The 24,664-nt window shown below is 39.2% G+C and overlaps 1 protein-coding gene across 1 annotated transcript in view; it reads right to left on the reverse strand.

Moving 5' to 3' along the window:
- Nucleotides 1-1,219: 1,219 nt before the first annotated feature.
- The window catches only part of LOC145986693 (aminopeptidase N-like), a 69,388-nt gene continuing 45,943 nt past the window's right edge, over nt 1,220-24,664 (reverse strand). The window contains exons 9-12 of the mRNA XM_083121007.1: nt 20,303-20,470; nt 17,730-17,873; nt 3,569-3,650; nt 1,220-1,579 (exon numbers count right to left, since the gene is read on the reverse strand). Coding sequence (XP_082977133.1) covers nt 1,409-1,579; nt 3,569-3,650; nt 17,730-17,873; nt 20,303-20,470 — 565 coding nt within the window. The 3' untranslated portion in view covers nt 1,220-1,408. The remainder of the gene's footprint in view (nt 1,580-3,568; nt 3,651-17,729; nt 17,874-20,302; nt 20,471-24,664) is intronic.

A 24,664-nucleotide genomic window follows, 5' to 3' on the forward strand; every position in this document is an offset into this window, starting at 1 on the left:
TTCGAGCCACTCACATATAGAGGACTGAACAGAATTGATCAACTAAGCTTTATAATTATTGAAAGCCAAAAAAATAATTGAATAGGCTTTTCAAGGATATTTTTATCAACCGTACGCCACTGTGCACTGGGTATCGAAATTTTGTTCTCCACGTTTCATCGGGAACATCTACAGTGCCGTATTCACATAGTTTTTCACACACTTGATTCTTATGCACTTCCACTGGTAAATGATATACGAATTAATATCACTACCCTCCCTGCATCGCTAAATGTCAAATTCGCAACCGTCCCATTATCGTAGATGATTCATTTCACCGTGGTATTGTTCAAGCAATTTCTTCACTGTTTGCAGTCGCACTAGTTTCAAATAAACACATCTTCCATTTGTCGGTATCTGTATTACCGAGATTTCGTCGATGTTAAGGATAAACTCTCCACATATAAATTCATGAACGTCCATTTCACTGGGTTTTGCAAACCAGACTCAAAATTTATCAGTATGGTATTTTTTAGAATCATATTTCTCTTTTATTTTTCGATAAACAAAAGCCCTAACACAGTTCTAGGTTCTTGTAATATTCCTCACTTGCCCCGTTCTCGGCCGCGGTGGTTCAGTCGGTAACGCGTCTGACTACCATGTTAGAGGTCCCGGGTTCGATCCCCGGCCGGTCAGGGGCGTGATGCTGATCACATCAACCACACTCACGACCGGATCAAGAATGTGTGGCTCGTTAGCCCTACACCCCCTATACTCCTTCATGGCGTGGTGCTAAGCACAGGGGAGCACTTCACCTTTTTACCCGTTCTCGGTGCTTCACGGTATTGCTGCACTCACGTCAGCTAAGCCCCGAGGAACGAACCCTCTTGACGCGTGCTGACGCATGAACAGGCATAGGTGGAACTGGTTATTTGTCTATGGGTGGAACACTTATGAGTCACCGACTTTACAGCTCGCAATTCCCACCGGCGGCTGGGAAACAACAAATCAGGGATCAGTTAAATTCTCTTCGACTGACATCGGGCATTTTCGAGTCACAAGGCACCGAAAGTTCCGGGAGAGACGAAACAAATGAACGTCGGATTCACAGCATGTTGCCAAACGTACTGTAAAACGGGAGAGAGAGACCAAGGCTGCCCACAGAGGGACATACTAATACTAAAATATAAAACGAAATCCAAATGTTCAAGTACACACGAATACAATAAAAACACTGATGCATGCAAACTGTGATTGTATTATGTACCAGTTGATATAATGATATAGTTAATGACAATAGTCGGTACTCTGTGTAAGATTATACTACAATATAAAAACGTGAACAATAGGTAAATATCTTGAATGCTGTTGACTTTAATTGTTATGTCACATTGATCAGAATACTATGGAAGAATTGGCCGGAAAGAACTTATAAGTTTTCGTTCTCGAATTCCCTGTTAATTTCTTCCAAGACTTCCTTTATTACACCGACGTTCTCTTCTGTCCATTGAACCCTCACCTTGTCTCTTGACAGCCGTTCGGCAATCTCTTCTTCTTCAGAACCAAATTCTCCTTTGTGATCGTCGTAAAATTTCTTCGCCTGCAGACAAAGGAAGGTGTAATTAGGAACTGGAACATATCTATTATACACAAGACAACCCTGTTTTAGGCTGGGCGACCCCAATAATAGAAATATCAAAGATACTTATTATAATATGATTTGCTCCGATTTTGGGTGGAATGAAAACGTTCCTACTGTGAGCCACTAGCCTCACCGTGATTCAAGTCCCTATCTTTACCATGATTCAGGACAGTTTTGAATCCAAAATTCTCCTTACTTCTGACATGTAATTAAATTAAGTTTAAATTTCGATACGATTGCACAATGACGTCAAACCATTCCACAGCAAATTGTTGTTTGGATAATCTTTGAAATATCAGAAAGAAGTTGAGATTCGCTACGACAATTGAAATTCACATTACACCATCCGTGCACGTTCATATAATTGAGTTTCGTTGAAATAGAATTTTATTACATATTCCTAGTTAGCAAAACGAACTATATTAAAATGTATTCATTCTATTGACTTTTAGTTATAAGTCGTGTATGACGAAAAAGTAGCAAAAAGTACGTTCTATGTTCAATTAAAGTGGATGAAAGAAAAGTTGAACATGGTTGCCAAATATCTTAGTTACTGTCCGAATGCTCTGCTACATTATTGAAAATTTCTCGGAAGTGGGGAATTTTTTATCCCCCCCCCCCCACCTCCCCGGTCATCACTGATTCAGGAGCAATTAATTTCGAGCAACCACAAGTGATTTCTTTCTCTCTGTTCTAATTCAAATTTGTTCTACGTCATTTTATGCTTAGAGAGACTAATCAGGACTGAAGTGGGATCCGAAAGAACGTGATGTGCCTCCAAGGTGATCGAACACTGCACACGATGATTACAAGGTAACAGCGTTTCGATCGGAAAGAAATATTAAATGTAATTTTACATACCTTTTAGAAAAAGGAACACGTGGTGGCTCGAAACCAGATACTCATGCGGAGTGTTTTCTATTGAGCTGTGTCAAAGATAACGAACTGGCGTTCGAGTGAGGACTGTAACCATTGCCGGATCTACAAGCCGCCAAACCTCATAGTGGATGGGATCCCGCAGACAAGTAAAGGTAGGTAAGTAGAAGGGGTCTATGATAATATTTTGCGGGGGGTGGGGGCAAGATTTGTAGATCCGGCATTGACTGTAACCATAATGTTGCACATCAGAATCAACAATAACTCGACAAACTGAATAACTGAAAGTCTAGTCTATGCTCTATGGTAGATTTTGCTGTACAGTTAATTGTAAATGGTTTATGGAAAAAACGTATATTATTACTCCATTTATGCTTATGTCATCAACGTATTACGTCGAGACTTCCTTGCCACCAATGGGGTCTCTCCAAATGTCCAAATGCCTAGTGATAACGTATTGTAATAAAGGGATTGTGAAAGCACATGGTGGTTAGGTTTCTACTTTAAACTGTAGGTCCTGTCTCGATTAGCCTATGTGTGCAAAAAGTGGCTTAAAACAAACGTATACTAATCCCTTACCATTAACTTTGCCGATCATTCTGCAGGTGAAGTATTCGTATAATCCTGAAATGTTATGCCACCATGCTTACAACATGCTTCTTCTTAACTATAAGGTAATCTAGAATCATTTATGGCGCTTACCGTACACATAATGCTTTGAAAGCAAAACAACGAAGATACCCAGATAGCACGAAAGCTTTTGGAATCCTTGATGTAGCTTGCTTATAGCTTGTCAAAGCTAGTTGAATACGGCAAGCTTGATATTAACACGATGCAAACTTGTTTCAAGCATGCAGCTTTCAGTAGCAAGCTTGCTTGACACGTGGTAACTAGTTGGCTTGATTCAAGCCTGTTGTAAGCTTACAGAAGCCTTGTTTGCTTTACATGAACAGCTTGAAGATTGAAGAGAGCTTACTGTGCTATCTGGGTAAGGAAGAGTTCAATGACAATCAACAAATGGAGAGAATCTATCATTAATTTAAAAGAAAAAGAAACAGAAAATCTTCATACCTTCTGCAGATATTCCTCTGTATTGATATGCCCAATGGAAGCTGTAAACAAATCTATCCACAATGTAGGGTGGTCAGCATCCCTGCGAGAGAAAAACACGCATCAGTGATTTCATTTTGACTGCAGGCTGCGCGGCATGTCGCGGATGCCGCATTCTCGACTCGTGACGTCCCGCTTATTTTTACGTAAAAATCTTTAGCATGCATATATATATATTGCAAAACGAGTACTAATCTGTGTTATAATAGTTGCTCAAAGTGGTGGCCAACTGTATTCTAGGCATTTTTTGATGAAATTTTGTGACATGCCAAAGATTCTCTTTAGTAATTATGGCAAGTTCTGTTTGTACAGTAGACTATTTCTAATCTGATATTGCTGTGCTACGCAATGCAGTCCTGGCTAGTAAGAAAACATGTCCGAGGAGGCCTCATTTCAATCCACACTGCCCACCTGCTTATCGCTTGAACATGATTCAAACAAGACCTTGAATGAACTCGATCGACACAACCCACAGGAGGAAGCGGGAGGGCGTGTTTAGATTTGCTGATATTCACTGAAAAGCATGAACGTCCCTTCGGCAGACGAAGGCATTACGTAGTCGATTTTCGATCTTGACACCGAAGTGCCCAGTTTCGATTCACAGCCTGCACATGGATGTTTTTTTTGTGAAGTTCCCTTCGTCAATTTCATTTAATTATTATCAATCCTGATTGTCGTGTTAGCCAGAAGTGGTAGAAACGTGACTCTATGTAACCAAAAATACAAATACGTACATTAGTGATGCGGTTGCAGATATGTTCACATACATAAATTTCATTTTGCGTGTGCCCACCCGTGAATGTGTTCTGATTTTATTCATACGTGCCGGCAACAATACATCAAGTATAACACTATTTTTTTTCCTGAAAACAACTTCATGCAGATCTACTAATTGCGATTTATCTATAGTTAATTACAGGATCATTTCACTGTAATGTCACCATACTCGTAAAAGAAGCGCGGATTTACAAATGCAACACGGGAATGAATCTATCTGTATATGTGGGAGTTAGGATTTCTATATGACAGTGACGTGCGGTGATGTCGACACTTGTGGTAGCAATCAGTGGCGTGTCCAAGGGAGGTTGGTGTGGGCATAATCCCCCTCCCCCCTTTAGGGCACAGTATTCCTAAAAATAGAACGTCAAAGAAAGGAAATGATTGCAAAATGAGGAAGGACTACTGAAAAGAAGCAGGTATTAATCCCACCCACTTTCGAAAATCCAGAACATGTTGATTTGACTATTAAGCCTAAGATCCCGGGTTCGAACCCCGACCTGGGCATGGGTGTTACTTGTGTTTGTCCCTTCATCAATTTTATCGTACCATCTTGACGATTAGCCAAAAGTGTAGGAAAAGCGACGTAAAACAAACCAAATTAAACAAACAATCAATGATTTGATTAGTGTTGCCCACGGGACGAGACGGGACAGGCTTTTAAAAATTCGAGACGAGATTGACCATGTGTCATAAGACAAACGAATATTTTCGAGACGAGACAGCATTTCGACGAGACTCCACGAGACGAGACAGACCAAAGTCTCGTCTCGTGGGCAACACTAGATTTGATTTATGCTACTTAGCGTCGCTGTCACATTTGGTTAATCGCGAAGATGGTACAATACAATTAATGAAGAGACAAACACAAAAAACACCCATGCAGAATTCGGGGTTCGAACCCGGAACTTTTCATGTCATAGCGTGCAGTGATAACCATTCCCCCACGGTTGGTTGATTTGGTGTTTAAGTCCACTTTATGTACATAAAAGCTAATCAGGACTGGACACACAGTTTAAAGTGGGATCCAAACCACTATGTGCGTCCACCTGGTAGCGATCCGGGGCACTTGCACTCCCCCACGGAGGTCGGCCGACAACAAAGATGAGTGGAAAGTTCTAACTATTCGGATACGTGGGTATCGGTAAAACAAACTGCATATTTACTCAGTGGTACGTAAATTTCAATTGGATTTTTTAAACACCATATGTGCATATGATTAACGTTTTTCCAAAAAATTTGCATTGCTTGATTTCCCTAATTTCTTCATCTCACTATCTCGTTAGTGAAGTATCCGGGCTCGAGCCCTGGCCTGTGCATGAGTGTTCCTTTGTAACCATTTTTCATCCGTTTAATTTAATCAACGTTCATCGTCATGGCAGAAGTTAGGTAAAGCAATGGAAAAGCAACGCTAAAGAAAGGAAAAAGAAAATACAAATAATCTCCTCCCAGTGCATCTGCAGGGCACTGTGAAATCAGGAGTCCGGAGTTCTCTGTTTATGATTGTCCCTCGTGACTTCCATAAGCTCATTAGCTACTTATCGCGATTAAATCTATACAGCTACAAAAAGTGATGGAAGATGGCAAAAATTAAAAATATTAGAGGGGATGAACAGGTAACAAAACACACTTTTTTATACTTTCTTCAATGATATTCATTTGGCTTTTTGAGTTGTGGGATACATTTTACATTCCAAATTATTTCATTATTCACTGCAGAGTACAACACATATGAACAAGAATGCGCGCTCGTCACGGGTTCGAATCCCGGCCTGAATTGTTCTTTGTGAGGTCCCTTCATCAATTTCATTATATCATCATTCATCCTCATTTTCGCGATAACCAAATGTGGCAGAAAGGTGAAGTAAAATAAACCAAACCAACAACAACAATTAGAACGCGCGTTTTCTTGCCCAAATTAATACATCCGTATTTATGACAGTTTAGCTTACCCATATGTTTTATTGGAGGCCGAATTATTAGTATATTTAAATAAAACACTACTAAAACGAGAGCGAGAGAGCGTGAGCAAATATTTGTTATTTAATCATTATATATTCCATATTTGAAAAAAAAAGAAAGAAACCATAACACTTTTGTCTGCACAACGTTTAAAAGGTTATGTAAATACAGAGAACATAAGTACTGAAGAAAATTTTAGAGGATTTACAAAGGTAACGAAGGGAAACCAATCCCCTATCTGTCCTATAGGAGATAGACTGGAGGACCTTAAACCACGGGCTTTTAACCATGGGAGCGGGGGGCGAGGGGCAAGGGACGTAGAGGCAGAAAACTTCCCCTTCCCTTCGGGCGGATGTCTATACCTGGATCTGGTAAGGCGGAAGAAGAGCCAGCTAGGGTATTCAGCCTTGCCAGCTGATCACATCGAGGGGCGAGAAACGCGTGGAAAGAAATGTTGCATATGAACTGAGGAGGCTTCAAGATAATAAATATTGTGATTTGAAAATAATTAGAGACGTGAGATTTATTGATCTATCTCTGCTAGACTAGCTACTACTCAGTGCACGTCACTGCTATATGATGGTGATAAATATGTGTCTCTGGTGTTTGTGTGTCTGTGTGCGTTCGCTCACACATGAAATCTCTTACAGGAGTTAGTGTCAGTTCAAAAACAGCATTGACATGTTGATATTGTTACAAAAGATATGTTTATTACAACTAATGGAGGGGAATTAGAGCCAAATAAAGACATCTGAAAACAAATGGAGAACGTAATGCATTGCAAAGCAGGAGGTCCCAGGTTCGAACACTGATCAGTCATGATTGTTTTTGTTATCGTCATTTCAACAATTCATCCTTTCCTTTCGCTTTGTCGAGATTAACATGGGAGATAGAACAGCGACCTATAAAGTAACATAAAACTTTGCTGCTTTAGTTGTCTCTTCACGATCTCGTCGTAGAAGGTTCCGGGTTCGAGTCTCAGCTTGGACATGGGCGTGCCCATTGGGAGTGTCCATTCACAAATCTCACCCAACAATCGTTCATTTTCATCCATGCGACTGGGCAAGAGTGGCAGAGAGAAGCGACGTTAAATAAGAAAAATGCCAGTTTCTGGAGAGAGAGAGAAGGCATCTCAAAGCCTGTTTTAAGGGAAATAGTAGTATTGTGTTTCATTGTAAATTTTAAATATATACCCAAGTAAAATAATGATTACCAATGATTAACTGCAATCTTTGAGGTTAAATCGGTATTGTCAGTAGTATATGAAAGACAGAGAGGCGTGTCTGGCGAGTCATAGATGGGGGGCGAATATTTTGTGGGGGACAGTCATAATTGGTTTGAGTTGCTGCTTTAAGTCCACTTTATGCACAGTAAGGCTAATCGGGACTGGACCCACAGTTTAAAGTGGGATCTGAACCACTTGTGCCTTCACCGGGTATCGAACCCGGGACCCCTTGATTACAAGGCAATGACGCTACCACTGCGCCATGGGGGTGGCCCGGACAGTCATATTTAATATATTCAGAAATATTAGTTACATCTCACATGTGTATTTCAAGAAATATTCAAAATGTTACCAGGTCTTGTGTCTGTTTTTTTGTAAGTGACAGGGGAGTGTAAATACCATTGTTTCCTTGAATCGCTATCGAATAAATAAATTAGTAGTTAGCTCACCTCTGGCAGGAGATCATATGACACAGATGAAAATTCAATTAAACCAAAACGTATGGCTTAATCCTGCAATTGGGGGGGGGGGGGGGTGTATCGAGGTGCATTGCCTTGGGTAGAAATATGTATCCTCTACACGCGCGCATTTCTTTGCTTGTAATTTGGGCATCGGTTTGCACATGTTAAGAGTTCCTCACTAGTTACGTGATGTTCTACAGACGGATGTCATTTCACCTAATGAAATTAATTCGAATTTATGTTTTCCGGTCCTTGGAGGGGTAAGGATAATGCATTACGAGGCTAGAGGTCCCATGTTAGAACCTTGGACAGACATGAATGTATCTTCAAAACAAATCTCTATCATTTTTTCTCAACTTCATCTTTGCGAAATGAAATAAAAATGTTCAAACTTTATGAAATTAGGTTATTCGTTTAAGATATTATTTTTTACATGCTTTGATACAATTAAAATTCGAACTTGAGAAGCAAATTTCTTCTGTTTTTCTAACCAACCGCGCGTCCTGCCGTGTTAGAGTACAACACACATATCTTTGCCGTTGCGTAGATAGAGTACAACACACATATCTTTGCCATTGCGTAGATACCAATTTTCGTTTCGTCTCCCTCTCTCTTAGCATCACGTGTTCTACCCTGCTAGCCAACCTTCGCTATTGTTGCCATATTGTCATTCCATTCCTGGACACTCTCGCGCAAACATCATTGAAAACAATTGAATAGCGCTCCAGCTAGTGGTTCACACCGTTCGGCAGGGACGGTAATGTGGCAATATAGCACGGCGTAGTGGTTGCTTCTTTTATGCAGTGCATGTTCATTGGCTAGCTAGTAACTAGTGTTGCCAACTGTAATAATGAAGCACTATTTTTGTCACGGAAGGAGAAAGGCAGGTAAAGTGACGGTGAGTTTTGTTGGATTGGAAGCACCATATTTTTATTTTATACTAAGTATTAGACCGGTTTGACGTTGTGTGCGAGTGCTTATGAACCATAGACAATTTACCGAACCCATAACTGTGTTCAATGTTATCTACTGGTTATAATCAGGGCTAGGATTTATAGGTAACCATATATACTTTTAGTTTGACGAAATATTGCTGAAATTTTGTGATATCTTTGCGAATAGTAATGTTTGTAGTGATTTAAGGTACAGTTTATTGTCAATATTTTTCCATATTTTTCCAACTTTAATAAATACTTACTTTTACATATTTAAGGAAAATATACTTAATTTTACATATTTCAACAGGTTTATTTCACAAAGAGTTCATATTTCATAATTTTGGAATTGTTCAATATAAATAAATTATGTGGCTCCAACAGCATTTCAACCCTTGGCTACGGCATGTGTTATTGTAGAAATTTTTGCTGCTTAATGCAATGCATATTGTTTTCTGTGTTAAAATTGCCATACTTTGATGGGTGACCAAGTTCATAGCAGGGCTGGCGGAAGGGGAGGGCGAACCGTGCGACCGCTCAGAGCGGCAAATTTTCAGGGCGGCAAAATTTGAAGAGAAGAAAAAAATAAGACTATTGAAAACTGTGGTCGAGCGAGATATTCTTTTGCGTTTAATAGTATGGAAATAGCATAAGAAGTCTCATTATTTATTTTATATTTTGATGTTTTACTTAGAATATATTGATTTTGAATTTCCCGTTTCTGGGCAATGACGGGGGGGGGGGGGGTTCGAAATGGAGCGGCATCTGCCGCCACCGCCCAGGGAGGCAAAATGACTACCCCCATCCCTGGAACATAGCAAAAGAAAAAGCCGCGCAGCTTATCGTCTAGTGGCAGTATATGTACGTGTTATTGTTGTGGAACCCGGCATCGTTTGTAAATGTACAACAAAGGCAACCGACTGTCGCCGATCACAGAGAGGAAATAATACTGCTTGAGGAGGAGTGTTGTTGTCCAATTGTCGGGGTTTAACACGTTGGTATGTTATTATCTGCCATTGCAATTCCGTACCAGTGTTTTCTTTTTTTAGGAGTGAACAGTTAGAACGCCACCAGTGCATTAATGCAATGAAAAATATTTTCTTTTACTTTGTTTGAAACCACTCAAATAAGGAATCGTATGAAGAAGTCTTCTTTGCAGCATTTTTGGTAATTTTACGTATGTGTTAGTTCATATTTTGCGAATTTTTAGTCCATATGTATGTAGCTACATACAAAGCCACTTGTTAGTACATATTAATCCTAGTCCTGGTATAATGCATGACGTTTAAAACTCAACGTTAGATAGACCTGAATTCTCTAATTTTTTTGTTGTACGTAACAGCTGTGCATCGGCGCACTGCAGCAATTTTTCTATCTGCTCCATTAGCAACACTGCTTCTTGAGTTGTATCGCGCATCGCACGGCAGAAATATCTGTGTTGGACTTCATCAATTTTCGTTTCGTCTCCCTCTCTCTTAGCATCACGTGTTCTACCCTGCTAGCCAACCTTCGCTATTGTTGCCATATTGTCATTCCATTCCTGCACACTCTCGCGCAAACATCATTGAAAACAATTGAATAGCTTTCCAGCTCGCGGTTCACACCGTTCGGCAGGGACGGAAATGTGGCAATATAGCACGGCGTAGTGGTTGCTTCTATTATGCAGTGCATGTTCATTGGCTAGCTAGTAAGTAGTGTTGCCAACTGTAATAATGAAGCACTATTTCTGTCACGGAGGGGGAAAGGCAGGTAAAGTGACGGTGAGTTTTGTTGGATTGGAAGCACCATATTTTCATTTTATACTAAGTATTTGACCGGTTTGACATTGTGTGCGTGTATTGCGTGTGTGTATCAGGGCTATCATGAACGAAATACAATCTCTTGAGATGTCAGAATTTGAAGAGAAGAAGAAAATAAGCCTATTGAAAACTGTGGTCGAGCGAGATATTCTTTTGCGCTTAATAGTATTGAAATAGCATAAGAAGTCTCATTATTTATTTTATATTTTGATGTTTTACTTAGAATATATTGATTTTGAATTTCCCGTTTCTGGGCAATGACGGGGGGGGGTGTCGAAATGGAGCGGCATCTGCCGCCACCGCCCAGGGAGGCAAAATGACTACCCCCATCCCTGGAACATAGCAAAAGAAAAAGCCGCGCAGCCTATCGCCTAGTGGCAGTATATGTACGTGTTATTGTTGTGGAACCCGGCATCGTTTGTAAATGTACAACAAAGTCAACCGACTGTCGCCGATCACAGAGAGGAAATAATCCTGCTTGAGGAGGAGTGTTGTGGTCCAATTGTCGGGGTTTAGCACGTTGGTATGTTATTATCTGCCGTTGCAATTCCGTACCAGTGTTTTCTTTTTTTAGGAGTGAACAGTTAGAACGCCACCAGTGCATTAATGCAATGAAAAATATTTTCTTTTACTTTGTTTGAAACCACTCAAATAAGGAATCGTATGAAGAAGTCTTCTTTGCAGCATTTTTGGTAATTTTACGTATGTGTTAGTTCATATTTTGCGAATTTTTAGTCCATATGTATGTAGCTACATACAAAGCCACTTGTTAGTACATATTAATCCTAGTCCTGGTATAATGCATGACGTTTAAAACTCAACGTTAGATAGACCTGAATTCTCTAATTTTTTTGTTGTACGCAACAGCTGTGCATCGGCGCAATGCAGCGATTTTTCTATCTGCTGCATTAGCAACACTGCTTTTTTAGTTGTGTCGTGCATCGCACGGCAGAAATTTCTGTGTTGGACTCTAACAATGGCAAAAAAACAACTTGCAAACAGAAGAAACAGGTTAATCAAAATTTCATCAAAAAATGCCGGGAATGGATGAGTGCATAGTCCACCACTTTGAACAACTCTTTTAACACAGGTTAGTACTCGTTATGTATGATAAATATGCATGATAAATATGTGTGCTCAAAAATATGTGGGACGTCACGGGTCGAAAATGCCGGCATTTGCGCCATGCCACGCATTCTGCAGTCATGTGCTATGTCGGCCCAAAACAAAAATGAATGATTGAACTGGAAACTAATCGTAATTTGTATGTCAAAGCACGAAACTTAATAATACAAATAGGTGTCAATATGTAGCACAGTTTCATGTAATAAGCGATGAATGAGAGCCCCGTGGCTTTCGCAACACTCTGTACCAATGTACCAAGCTAGTTATAGATTTCGATGTTCGAGGCGAGAATATAATCCGTTCTCCCCGTACTTTGGCCAAATGTTACCATTATCCGTGTACGCTCTATTATTTTAAAATACCATGCGAAAATAGTAAATCGAAACTAGAGATTCCAGGTTCGAAACCTGATCTGGCATCTATATATCATTGTGTTTTCCTGTCTTCATTTCCTTATCGTTTGCGATTAATTCAAGGATTATAAGACATACTAAATCACAAGAACAGAAAATATAAGCACAAGACAGAACTTCATAGTGGAATTTTGAAATTACTTTGCCGGTTGGTCACGTGAGTACTCGAAAATCAATGTCCTAAGGAAGAGTAATTGGGTGTTTTGTTTTATAACTGTAGTTGTTTTTCCTCTCCATATATTACATTTTTGAGCATTTATATGAAAACAGTCCGTGGAATTTATGAATATATCTTCCAAAATGAAGCTCGGCAATTTAAAACCCACTCAGAGAAGATACACAAATTTCAGAATACTTTTTCATGTAAATGTTTTCTTAAAGTCAATTCCAAAATGAGAAGGTGGTTTCTGTGAAAATCCTTAACATAATGGAAGCCGTTAATTTAAACGGATGCTGCAATTAAAGTCAGTATTGAATTTCCAAACATGATTTCTGTAAATTATGACTGTGCACTCTTCTTAAATCTCCAAAAGTACCATTATACAAGTGTAGACATTATGCTAAGTTTACCGTGACTGGACCAGCAAATATGTTTCTATACAAACTGCTTAATACTGCAAATAACTTATTTCTGCTTCTTCTTTTATATGACTCTATCAACGTTTATATCCTGTTGACTTTGGTCAGCGTTTCTGTGAATGTAGTTCTTCCGTGTTCGGTAGATTAGATTGTCTTATTTCACCAGTAACACAGATTGAAATCAATTATATAAACAATATGTTAAGCAATGACTGGGTGTGATACCTTGATACACCTGCACTACACCTAGTGTCAGAAAGTGCAGCGAACTCGACACGGACCGTTTGCACGATTTGAATGTTTGTTTGTTTTGCACCTGTGTATTATTGTGCGTAACACTCAATTGGGTATCAATGATTTCTTTTAAAAATTGTTTTTGATAACAAAACAGACAGACGCTGACTCACCAACGGTTTTAATGATCGAAATTCGAATCCACCATAAATAGCTCGAGATAATTTTTCAGCCCCAGTTGTACTCAGAAATTTATTGCGTGAACAGTTCTTGCCTCCACGTTATTGGCTGATTATTAATTGATACGTAAAGCGTATAAAGGGGAGTGGTGTGCTATTGAAGTGTCATTTCAGTGACCGTGTCGTCACATCTAGATCTACAGGTAAACGAATATCCTTCTATTCCCCTTTCTATTCTTCTTACAACCGTGCCAAACCAGTCATCCCCGAAGTGTAAATATCGAATGATGTAGTGTTGTTCTTATTTCACAGGTTCGAGCCCCTTTGCTTGTGTTAGTGTTCCATTAATTATCTGGGGTGTCACCTCATCACCTTTGCGTCCCTCTTGCGAAGCGAAGAAGTCGTTTCCGGCTGTCATAGCTGTAGAAAGCGGTCCCCAAAATCTAGCTTAGATTTTATTTATTTATTTATTGATTTAGTTTATTTTTCTTCTCGGTTGTGTTTCTTGGCTAATTTGCAAAGATGGGGATGAGTGATGAAATGATGAAATTGATGATTGGACATTCACAATCAACCAAGCCCCCAGCGGGATTCGAACCCGGGAACCTTGGCGTCGCTCACCTTAGATTTTGTACGTGGTGGAGTTACCTTTGCTTTCATTTATTCCCCTCCACGAAATGCATGAACACTTTTTTTTTTTTTGTATTTTGGCTCCGTTCTCTCGTATCCCCTCTTCCGATTAGGATATAATTGACATCCGGTTTTTTGGGACCGTTCCCGCTACATTCATTTCCATATTTTGAATGCCTTTCCACCCTCCAACATTTTTTCTCACCCGTTTTCTTTAGTTTTTCGTCGCTCAGGCCGCCCGACGTATCTAGCGCGTCACGCTACCAAAGCCTCATGGGGCTAAACCCTACAGTCTCGCCACACCTTATGGTTTGCAATTTCATATTAATTTTGTGTTTTATTGGGGGGGGATCCTTCCTCTCCCCCTCCTTCCTGTTTTTACCCGCTTTACATGTTATTGAGTTTTTACATTTTTATATACATTTCATGGACTTTTTTACATGACGTTTTAGTGTCTACCCTTCCAATCACAGTTTGTATTTGTTAATATTTTGGAATGCGGCCCTTTCAGAATATTTCCTATGCGTATATTTCTGCTATCTCCTCCGTTCCCATAGTAACGAATATATTTACGCTAGAGCCTTGCCTTTTTTTCTCGCAGTTGTTTCATAAATAAATTCAGAATATAAGCTCCTCCCATGTACACATTGAGTACAATACTCTGAAATATTTTTCGGACTGGTCTGGTTTAACTTTTCCTTTTTAGCTACCCCCTGACCCTAGCTTCCACACCATTCGTCTCAGCCAGCAAGGGCCGCCAAAGAGGAACCCGGCACCCCTTTATCCAGGACAGAAGTCCATCACCTTAGCCCTCTCCCGGATTCATCAGGTTCCTGAGCCCTAACCTCCAGGAAGGTTCGTGACCAGTAATCACCAGAACTTCGTTTATAACTAGCAACCACCAGAAGTTTGTTCATGCAGAGCAATTACCTGAACCCCCCCAGATTCATCATGTTCAGGACCAGCAACGCCCAGATAGTCTACGCTAGTACGCCCCAGTCCCATCTTCACGCCTTAAGTGGTTAAAGTGCAGTCGCAGTCCGTCCACCCCAGGATCCTCAAGAAAATGTCTCTCCCCCCCCCCGGATGACAGGGCCTCACATCAAGAATGCTCAGGGCTCAACCTGCCATTTCCGCATCGGCAGCCGCCTCTTTTCCATCGCCCAATTTATCTACGCATCAATCCGTTCTAGTGACATCGTAGCACCTTCCAGGATAACAGTGCAGTCGCCGCCCGTCGACCCCAGGTACGCAAAGATACGCCTAAACTGTCCGTGTGTTCGAAACCCGTTGCTGGACCTTTCAGAACATTTCGGACGATCTCCATTACCCAATAAACACTCACCAGAGTGATTGCTAATGGAGTATATTACCTAAGAGAATAAAGAACGTTTCATAGTATTTTTTTCTGTTCCCATTGGCCTCACATCGTTTTCAACCCAGTACTTCACGTAGAAAACACTAACTTACAGTGTAACATCAGGGAACAATTTCTTTTTATGACAAACCTTTTAACATGATTTCTGACATCAACAACATTAATTTAAAAATAGACAGACAATAGTTTTTGGGGGCGGCACGGTCCATGTATACAACTAATATTTCATTTTTTAAAAAAAATCCTTGACTATTGTATATAATTTCATTACTTGTGAGAGAGACACTCCACAGGTAAACCCCTCAGGTAATACCTCTGTGTATATTTTAAACATTTTTTTTTCTTCTGGAGTATGTCTCGATAAGATTTTTTTTAAAAATACATATGAAACTAACGGTTCAAAGTGTATGGACATTCCGAGTGACCCAAACAATAATCAAGAAGTTCTGACCCTTTTAATGGGAATCGGCAATACGCATCCTTTTTTTTCTCTCAATCAACGTTTAAGTGCTTCAGTGTTCCATGTGACGCGTGATAAACGTGTTCGACGTCAGCACCTGACATGAGAGAATGCTCTGTCAGCAGCAGCTGAAATCTCATAATACGTACGCCGTCAGTATAGTGAACCGGAAAATGGTCCAGTGCTTATGTTCCAGCATATTTAGAATACTAAGTGCATTTTTGTTTCTTTTTTCCTTCTTTTCACCCCCCTTGTATAACATTATTTTTTGGGGGGTTGGCGTAAATAAATTGTCTTCTCCAATTGACTGGACTGGCCGGGTACACGTCACAAACAAAAAAGATTAACTTCCCTTCGTGAACTCAATTTTTTGCCCCAGGCAGGTGTGTCGTATCATGGAAAAGGCGTGATTCGAACCCGGGACCCATGGCGTCACAACTTGATAGTCTAATCACTTAATTAAGAGGCCGGTTGAAGAAGCTGGAAAGAGCATCTCATAAGCACACACCGGCAATCCTCAGCGGATGAAATATCCACTAACACAAAATAGTATGAAATAAAAATAAGTAATCGCAGCTTTATACTTAAAGCACCGTTTGCGACAGATGCGGAATCGCTAACGGTTTTAACGATCGGAAATTCAAATCCACCATAAATAGCTCGAGAGATCATTTCTCAGCCCCAGTTGTACTCAGAAATTTATCGCGTGAATAGTTCTTGCCTCTACGTTATTGGCTTTTTATCGATTCATACGTAAAGCATTACCGCGGGAAGTGGTGCGCTATTGAAGTGTCTTTTCAGGGACCGTGTCGTCACATCTAGATCTACAAGTAAACGAACATTCCTTTATTCCCGTTTCTATTCATCTTACAACCTTTCCAGACCAGTCGTCCCTGAAGTGTTAATATCGAATGTTTAAGTGTTGTTCTTATTTCACAGGGACGAGCCCCTTTGCTTGTGTTAGTGTTCCATTATTTATCTGCCCGACCCTGTGGCCGAGTGGTTAGCACATCGCGCTGCGACGCCAAGGGTCCCGGGTTTGAATCCCGGTCGGGCTTGGTTGTTTGTGAATGTCCATTCATCAATTTCACATTTCATCGCTCATCGCCATCTTCGCAAATTAGACTAGAGGCACAAAACGCGAAGTACAATAAACTAAATCAATCAAATCAATCAATCAACCATTATTTATCTGGGGTGTCACCTCATTACCTATGCGTCCCTCTTGCGAAGCGAGCTAGTCGCTTACGGCTGTCATAGCCGTAGATAACGATCCCCAAAATCTACCTTAAAGACATTGTATGATAGTTACTTTACTTAATTTGTACTCTTTCTCGGATAACTTGATAAGGAAGTAAACACTGTTCGAAATAAGTGAAAAACAATCCAGTGGATGCCAGAGCTTCATCTGTCCGTGTGTAGTTCGCTGCACGTTTTGACACTAGGTGTAGTGCAGGTGTATCCAGATGTCGGGCTGGTGCAAAGAAATGACATCAACCAAGTAGACGAATGGAGGTGTTCAAGTTCACAAGATTCAACAGATGCCTGTCTGCTGCCTCAAATCTTCATTTGATTAGTTATCACGCACCACGTGACCATGCACCACACACTGCACAGCTTTATAACGTAGTGCAAACGGTGCAGACCCAAGATGCACTACTTGATACCAAATCCACCAAATAGTCGAGTTGGTGTTCCACCTTGTAACGTGTATTCAACTAGACGCGTGAGACCAGATAAAGCCAGAAAGTTCAGGGAAAGGAAAGGGGCTTCTTTCTCGAAATTGGTTTTGAAATGATTATTAAAACAAATATTTACAAAGAACAGATATTTAGAAATAGAAAAGATACAGAGTGTTTCAACTGTAGTCATCACGTTTCAGCAGTTGCTTCACTTGAGGAAAATATTCATCTACAAGCACCTTAATGCATCAAGAAAATCTGTAAATATTGAACTCTTACTTACAGTGATTTCCATCCGTTTAAATTAGAAATGAGATGATTCAGCATGTTGCTCCTACCGCAAGAATTCACTGTATATTTAAAGAACACCCTTCTAGCTTGATCGATGGTAATTCCTTCTTTCTTGGCCAATATATGACTCAGTATTCTGCAAAAATTAAAACTAATTTAGATTGCTTAGTTATGAAGTCATATTTGCTTCTTTCAAGGGAATTACTTGCATTAATTTTCAGTAAAGGATCCAATTATATGGAAAGAAAACCATCAATATGTCATCAAGCAATAGATTTCCTCCTAGGGATTGAGATCTGTTTGCTTCGAAGATTGTAAAAGTAACGAAGATTTTTAAACCAACACTTTAACTTTTGCCTTAGACTTATTTATTCGTAATGTCTAGTTTCAATTACTTTGAGCAAATTCATATATTACTAAAATATTGCTCTAGTGTTTTGACGCAGAGAATTCCTTACATTAAAAGAGGAACAAAGCTTTTGAGAATAAAATTCTAAGATTCGTGTTTGGACTTGAATGAGATTAACCGTAACACCGCATGCAGTGACAGCCCACAGTTTCCACGGTTAAAAGGTCATTGCTGTGTGCGGTGTTTCCAAGTTCTACGTAAATCTTTACTTGATTCAATAAAAAAATGTTAAAAATCAGTTTCGCAAGTATGAATTGATAATGATAATGGATTTTAAGAATATATGCAAAGAGCTTTAGAACAAGACCAATTTTGTACTTGTAGGACTATCCAATACTAAAAATTGGTGTTTGGAAAAATTAATAAGAACAAGTTTTTGACAAATTTTGAAAGTCTGAAAATTAAGAATTATGTCAAAAATGTTTCTGCCTGCACCATACTAGAATTGCATAAAGACTGGACCACCCGTTTCTTATTTATATAATTTCAAAGAGAGCGATCAATTACAACACTTAGAAGAAAAAAATTTTTGTTCACACGACGATAACAAATAGAAGGCATACTTGAAATAAATTTGGTTAGCATAGATTAATGTATAATTGAATAAGCTAAATTTTAGCTTAACTCGTTTTTATGTAGATCTACAGGTTAATTTCTAATTGGAGTCCAAACTCGAGTATCAAGAATTTTTAATCCGATAGTGAGGAGGATTCTATCTTATGATGTTCAAATATTATATTTTGTTTGTGGGGATATAAGTATATAATTACTTTCAATAACATTTAGTCGTGCTTCTCTTGCTAAATGACCAATGGAGAGCATGAATTACTTCATAACTTTTTGATTTGTGATAACCCAATTCCCGCTCTAGACGAAGGTATTTTCCTTTGCATTTTTCTTAACATTTTCTTAATTCTACAGTGTAAAGTGAAATCTTATATCATTTTGTTGCCATGGCATATTCCATGACATTTTCACAGATAGAATCGGTTCTAATTTACTTAGCATTTCGAGTAGCGTAACCAATCAGAATGCGAGCTCTAGGTCACGAGTTTAGATGTAATGGTGGCCGAAGAATATGAAGACAATGCATCACTTCACATTGTGGAAAGTCGATGACTATACAACCGAGTGGAAAAATATTCCATACGCAACCATTTTAGGTACAATGTCTCTTAAAAGTTTTAGGACAACGACATTTTATACTAGGCAACCCAAATTACGTAAGGCGATGGTGGGTTGCGTGTAGAGTTAGGCTCTATTTCAGGGTTGCCATAAGCACAATTGATATTTATGAAATACGGGAAAGGTATAAAATCAATTATTATTGCATAAAACTTTTAAAAAAATATCAGTATTACATTTGTCGCAAATAAGAAAAACTTTCCTTTGTGTAGACTCATCATCGATGAAATACTAGAAAATCGATTTTCTTTCTTTCAGAAAATATGTCTCTTTTGCGACAAATGTGATAGTGATATTTTTTTAGACTTTCATACAATAATACTTGTTGTTATTCCTTTTGCGTATTTCATAAATATCTATTGGGCATATGGCAACTTTGAAATTTTGCCTAACACTACACGCAACCCACAAGCGCCTTACGTAATTTGGGTTGCCTAGTTTAAAATGTCGTTGTACTAAAACTTTTGAGAGACACTGTACAAATCAGTGGCGCTGCTTCAGTTCGAGCTTTATAGCAGTACACTTACAGAAGAATAAATATTTTTTCAATTGTAACATCGGCCACTGGCAGAAATATCTGAATATATAGGTGAAATTTATGGTTACTCAACGCTACAAAAAATATGAAAGGTTTCACTTTGTTCACACGGTACCTCGTAAATTAAATAATCATTCCTCTTATTAATTGCATCTCTTCGTCTTAACAATGTTTAGTTATTGAGTGAATACCGCGTAACTCGTATGCCTTTCGTGCTGAAGAGTATCGGATGTTTCCTGCACGCTTCGAATTGCATTTGCAAACGGAAATGTTACATGGAATGCTACCGTGTAAAGCACTGCCTGTCATAAAAAATGCTATAAGATTTTTGAAAGCATTTATGCTAGCAAATATGCTAAAGAAAGTCTTCCGTCTAAATCGGATTTAAGTTAAAATCTTCAGCTTCTTATGGAGAGATAAATCCATTACTCACCTTTGAACCTTATAATCGTCATTAAGACAGGCAGCCAGCGACCGAAGGAAGCGGTCTCTGCTCTCAGAGTCGTAAGAGCTGGGCAGGTTGAGATACCTTTCAAACAGGAAGTCCCACTCTTCTCTTGATGCAAAATTTGAAATGTGGCAAAAATTTCTGCTATGGAAGCTAGGGGAAGAAAGAAGAATCCGTAATCGACATTGGAACAATGACGGCGCGATTAATATTTAAATGTATTGAATAATATCATGCTATTGTTTGTGAGCCACATACCAATTTGGTATTTAACTTATTTTCACCTTCACTGTGAACAAAGCACATACAAAATTAAGTTGAATTAAACAAGGGTGATGGCAATTAATGGTATTTATTTCATTAATGCCAATTTCTACACGCAAGGGGGTCGATGGACCTCTCCCTGAGATAATAAAAAAGACAAATGAAAGCAAAGGAGATCGAGAAAATGACCGCCAAATACCATCTTTGTCTTTGAAAAAGTTTTAAAACGATGTCTCAAAATGGTAATTAAACATTTATTACCTCTACATACATTATTCATAGTAGAGGCAATAAACGATTTCACCCGGAAATAATTCCAATACAAATCATTTTGTGCCAGATTGTGCGGAATGATGTGGTGAATAATACATAAAGTATCCACCATCAAAATGTTTGGGGAAAATCCGCCATCCTGCAAAATGGCGGCAAAGATTTACCTTGAAAACTAAAATATTGTAATAAATCGAAAGCGGTACATTGTATGTACACAAATGTGGAGATAACCAAAATGAAAAAGCAGAAAATTTGCTAAATTATGTTTTTTTTTTGTTTGATAGGGTTACCACAAATCTTAATTGAATTAGAAGGATTCAAACATTTTCTTTTATTTTTAGAATTAACGTAAAAGTAGGGTTTAAACATAAAAACAGCAAATATGTAAGAAACTATGTAACGTACGTCCAAAAATTACTGTACAAAATTTATATCTTATGATTTCCTCTAGAGATTGCTTTTTTTCGTGCTTTTAGTGTCAAGGGCTGAGGAGATCTGTACTTTAAAGCAAAATTTCCCAATATCTTACGTGTTCCATTTCTTATGATATTGCTGATAATACTTTGTCTTCTGCAGTGTCTCGTTCACTTGCGTTTGTTACGTGTTGTTTTGTTGTTTAAAAATGTATACACACAGTCGCAGCGATTAGGTGTCTGAACTGAGCAAGCTTAAGGACGGGGGGCGGAGGGCATGGACAGTTAACTTTCTATATACTGCAATTAGAAAGAGTCGTATTGAAAATGGAATTCGGAAAAATGATTTTGGGTGAAGTCCACCGGTAGGGAAGGTTTAGCATTAAGAGACCATAGTGAGTGGACAAGAAGTGCGTAATGGGGGGGGGGGGTGATCCCCATGACCATACGTCTAATTGCTGCCATTGTCAATATATTGAACTAATATGATACGGTTTTTAATCAGTCGCTTTGCCATAGAGTCCATTGCAGAATTTTTCGTAGATACCTGGTGCCAACATTTTAAATTTCATCATTTCCTGTACATACGGACGTGCACTTGTAGCTCAGGTGGTGCCCCTGATGCAGCAAAATGAGAACATATGCATAACTGGTTGAACATGTAAACTCTACATCCAAATAAGCTCGGCTTTAATGAAATTCGGAAGAATATCGACCATACTAATGCATTGCATTAGCATCTTCTTCTGAATTGAAAAGGGCAACGATTATTGAACGTATCTCAGAAATAAGTTCATTAGCAACATGCACTCTGCTGCTTCAAGTAGCTTGAGCAGTGCTCCATATACTATGAAATGAACCCTTGTGCCTCTGGCTAAGGCTATTCCGAATTTATTTGATCTGCTTTAGTTTATATTACGTCGTTTTTCTGCAACTTTTAATTCATCACGAAGATAAGGATGGACAATCACAAACATATATGGACCACACAACACAAGTCTATCTGTAGCAGGTCCTGCGTCAAATAATCGAAAAAGGTGATCATCCAGTGAAACCAGCGATTTCTTCACTTCCAGATATGCATTCAATCTACATTGCACTATATTTGTGGGCACTCAAAGAGGTAAATCACACACATATCATCACATTTGATCAACCAATATATCTGAACGCACACTGTATTGCAACCAATGAGGACGCAGATAGCCCTCTGAAGCAGCCCATATTAAGGCTGGGTGGTCTTCATATCAAGATCAGTTTCCTGAGATGTGTTGCTTATCTAATGGCAGGTTCAGGCCTTCAACAAATCCTTGAGATCATTTACCTATGATAACCAATGATCACCGGAAGAGGCCCTCACTTCCAAGTAGTGCACCTTCGACTGCATTTTGAAGACTACCGAGGCTCTGATGTCTGTACTCACAGTCAGTATAATCCTCTGTGGGACTCGTGTTGTCGTCCATATTCTCCCTTCATCCGTCTCACCATATCATCATCATTCCATGTGTTCGCGGTTAGCCAAAATTGAAAGAAAAACGACGTAATATGAAGGAAAACATATCAAATCATACCGGAAAGGTCATAGCCAGAGACACAAGCAGTCATCTCATAGGTTATACAGCACTTTTCACGCTACTTGAAGAAGCAAATGCATTGCAAATAAACATATTTCTGAGATACGTTCAATAATCGCTGGCCAACTCAATTCAGAAGTAGTCGCTAATGTATGAGATGGTGTATTAAGACTTCCGAAAGTTTGTGAAAAACAATGATGTTGAAGAAAGGTATCCACACAGAAGCCATTTTGAGTGGTTCAGATGTAAAAATCGTCTTACTTAATGTGACAAATCAACGTTGTAAATTACCGAGAATAATCGAAGACAGCGTTAACAAGCAGGCGAACCTCCATGCAGGAGTGGCCAGTGTAAAGCATCATGATGAGAGGGGGGCCAAGTAGGAATATATAAAATGACATGCACGTCTCAATTCATCCATAATATCTTCACTCATCGTCGCGACTAACAAAAAAGGCAGAAACGCGACTTTGTAAATTAATACGTATTTACATTTTCTTTGTGCTAGCTGTACGCACTACATAAATTTTGCTTTACACACACTTCATCTTCCCTCAAAATCGTGTATTATAATTCCCCTCCTTACGTTAGTATACAAATAACTCCTAGAAGTTTGATCAGATACAGGAGAATTAAATATAAAATGTATAGTTTAACAATCCAAATATTTCACATGCAAACAAAGTTATGTGACCGGCTCATTTTGACCTCAAGTCTCTATATGACTGTACTCTGTTTCAATCTTTCATTTCTCTTACTTCTCCTAGGTATTTCCCCACTTCCTGTCCCACTTCTTTTACCTTTATTCTTTCGTCTACCACTTCTATCACCTCCCTCCCTGTTAAGTTCAGCCACTTGTGCCTTAGGTATCGTGTAGAAGGGCAGTTCAGTAGGATATGCTTCTCCGTCTCCTCTCCATCGCACAAAGAACATATCGTTTCCCCTGCTTCGTTTCTCTTCCTTAATTGTTTCCATCCACCTAGTCTGATCCATGCCAGCGCGCTTCTTCTCTTTTCCCTCACAACATTGATATATTTTGATTTCCCCCATTCTCATTACTTTTAGCTGTTCCCTGATTGAGACCTTCGTTTGGCAGTCTGCTCTCATTTGGTTTTCTGTTGAAATGCCCCCTCCTCCCTCTTCCCATACCCAACCGATTCCGTTATTGAATAGGAAATTTTTCAAGTCCCAACCCCAAGTGTGAACGTTTTCCTCCCTTATCTGTATTTCCAAAAATTGTCCTCTCAGCGTAGTTTGGCCCTCTTGTGATAGTCGCATCCAATATTTAACAACCCTCATCCGTGCTTGTACCGTGTCTCTGTTCAAGCCCAATTCCTTGAGGATCCCACAGTTGGCCGTACCTCTGCTTACGCCCATTACCCTCTCATAGAATTCTGTTTGTGCCGGTTCTTGTGTTGTCCCCTCTTAACCCCCACAGTTATACTCCACAGTTTAATATTCCTAATATTATTGATGAATAGAGGTTTAGAATGACCGGGAAAGGCATTTGAGGCTATATTTATTGTCCTTATGACTAGTTCTATTGTAAATTTCGTTTTAGTTTTTCTTGCTCTTATGTGGTGTGTCTAGCTTCCTGTCATGGAGAGTGTTGCCTCCAGGTATGTGAAGTTTATAAGCCGTTTGATTAAATCCTCTCGTATGTCCATGGGTCCTGTCTGCTAAATATGTAGCCATCTTTGAAGTCAACTATTCTTTTTAATGTTTACATTCATTTTATATTTGTTGCACCCCTCATATATCCTATCTATGCCCCTTTGTAAACCCTCTATTGTCTCAGACAAGATGACTATGTAGTCTGCATA

Source organism: Lepisma saccharinum, chromosome 4 (assembly GCF_977018435.1).
Source record: "Lepisma saccharinum chromosome 4, izLepSacc3.1, whole genome shotgun sequence".
Classification (NCBI taxonomy): Eukaryota; Metazoa; Arthropoda; class Insecta; order Zygentoma; family Lepismatidae; genus Lepisma; species Lepisma saccharinum.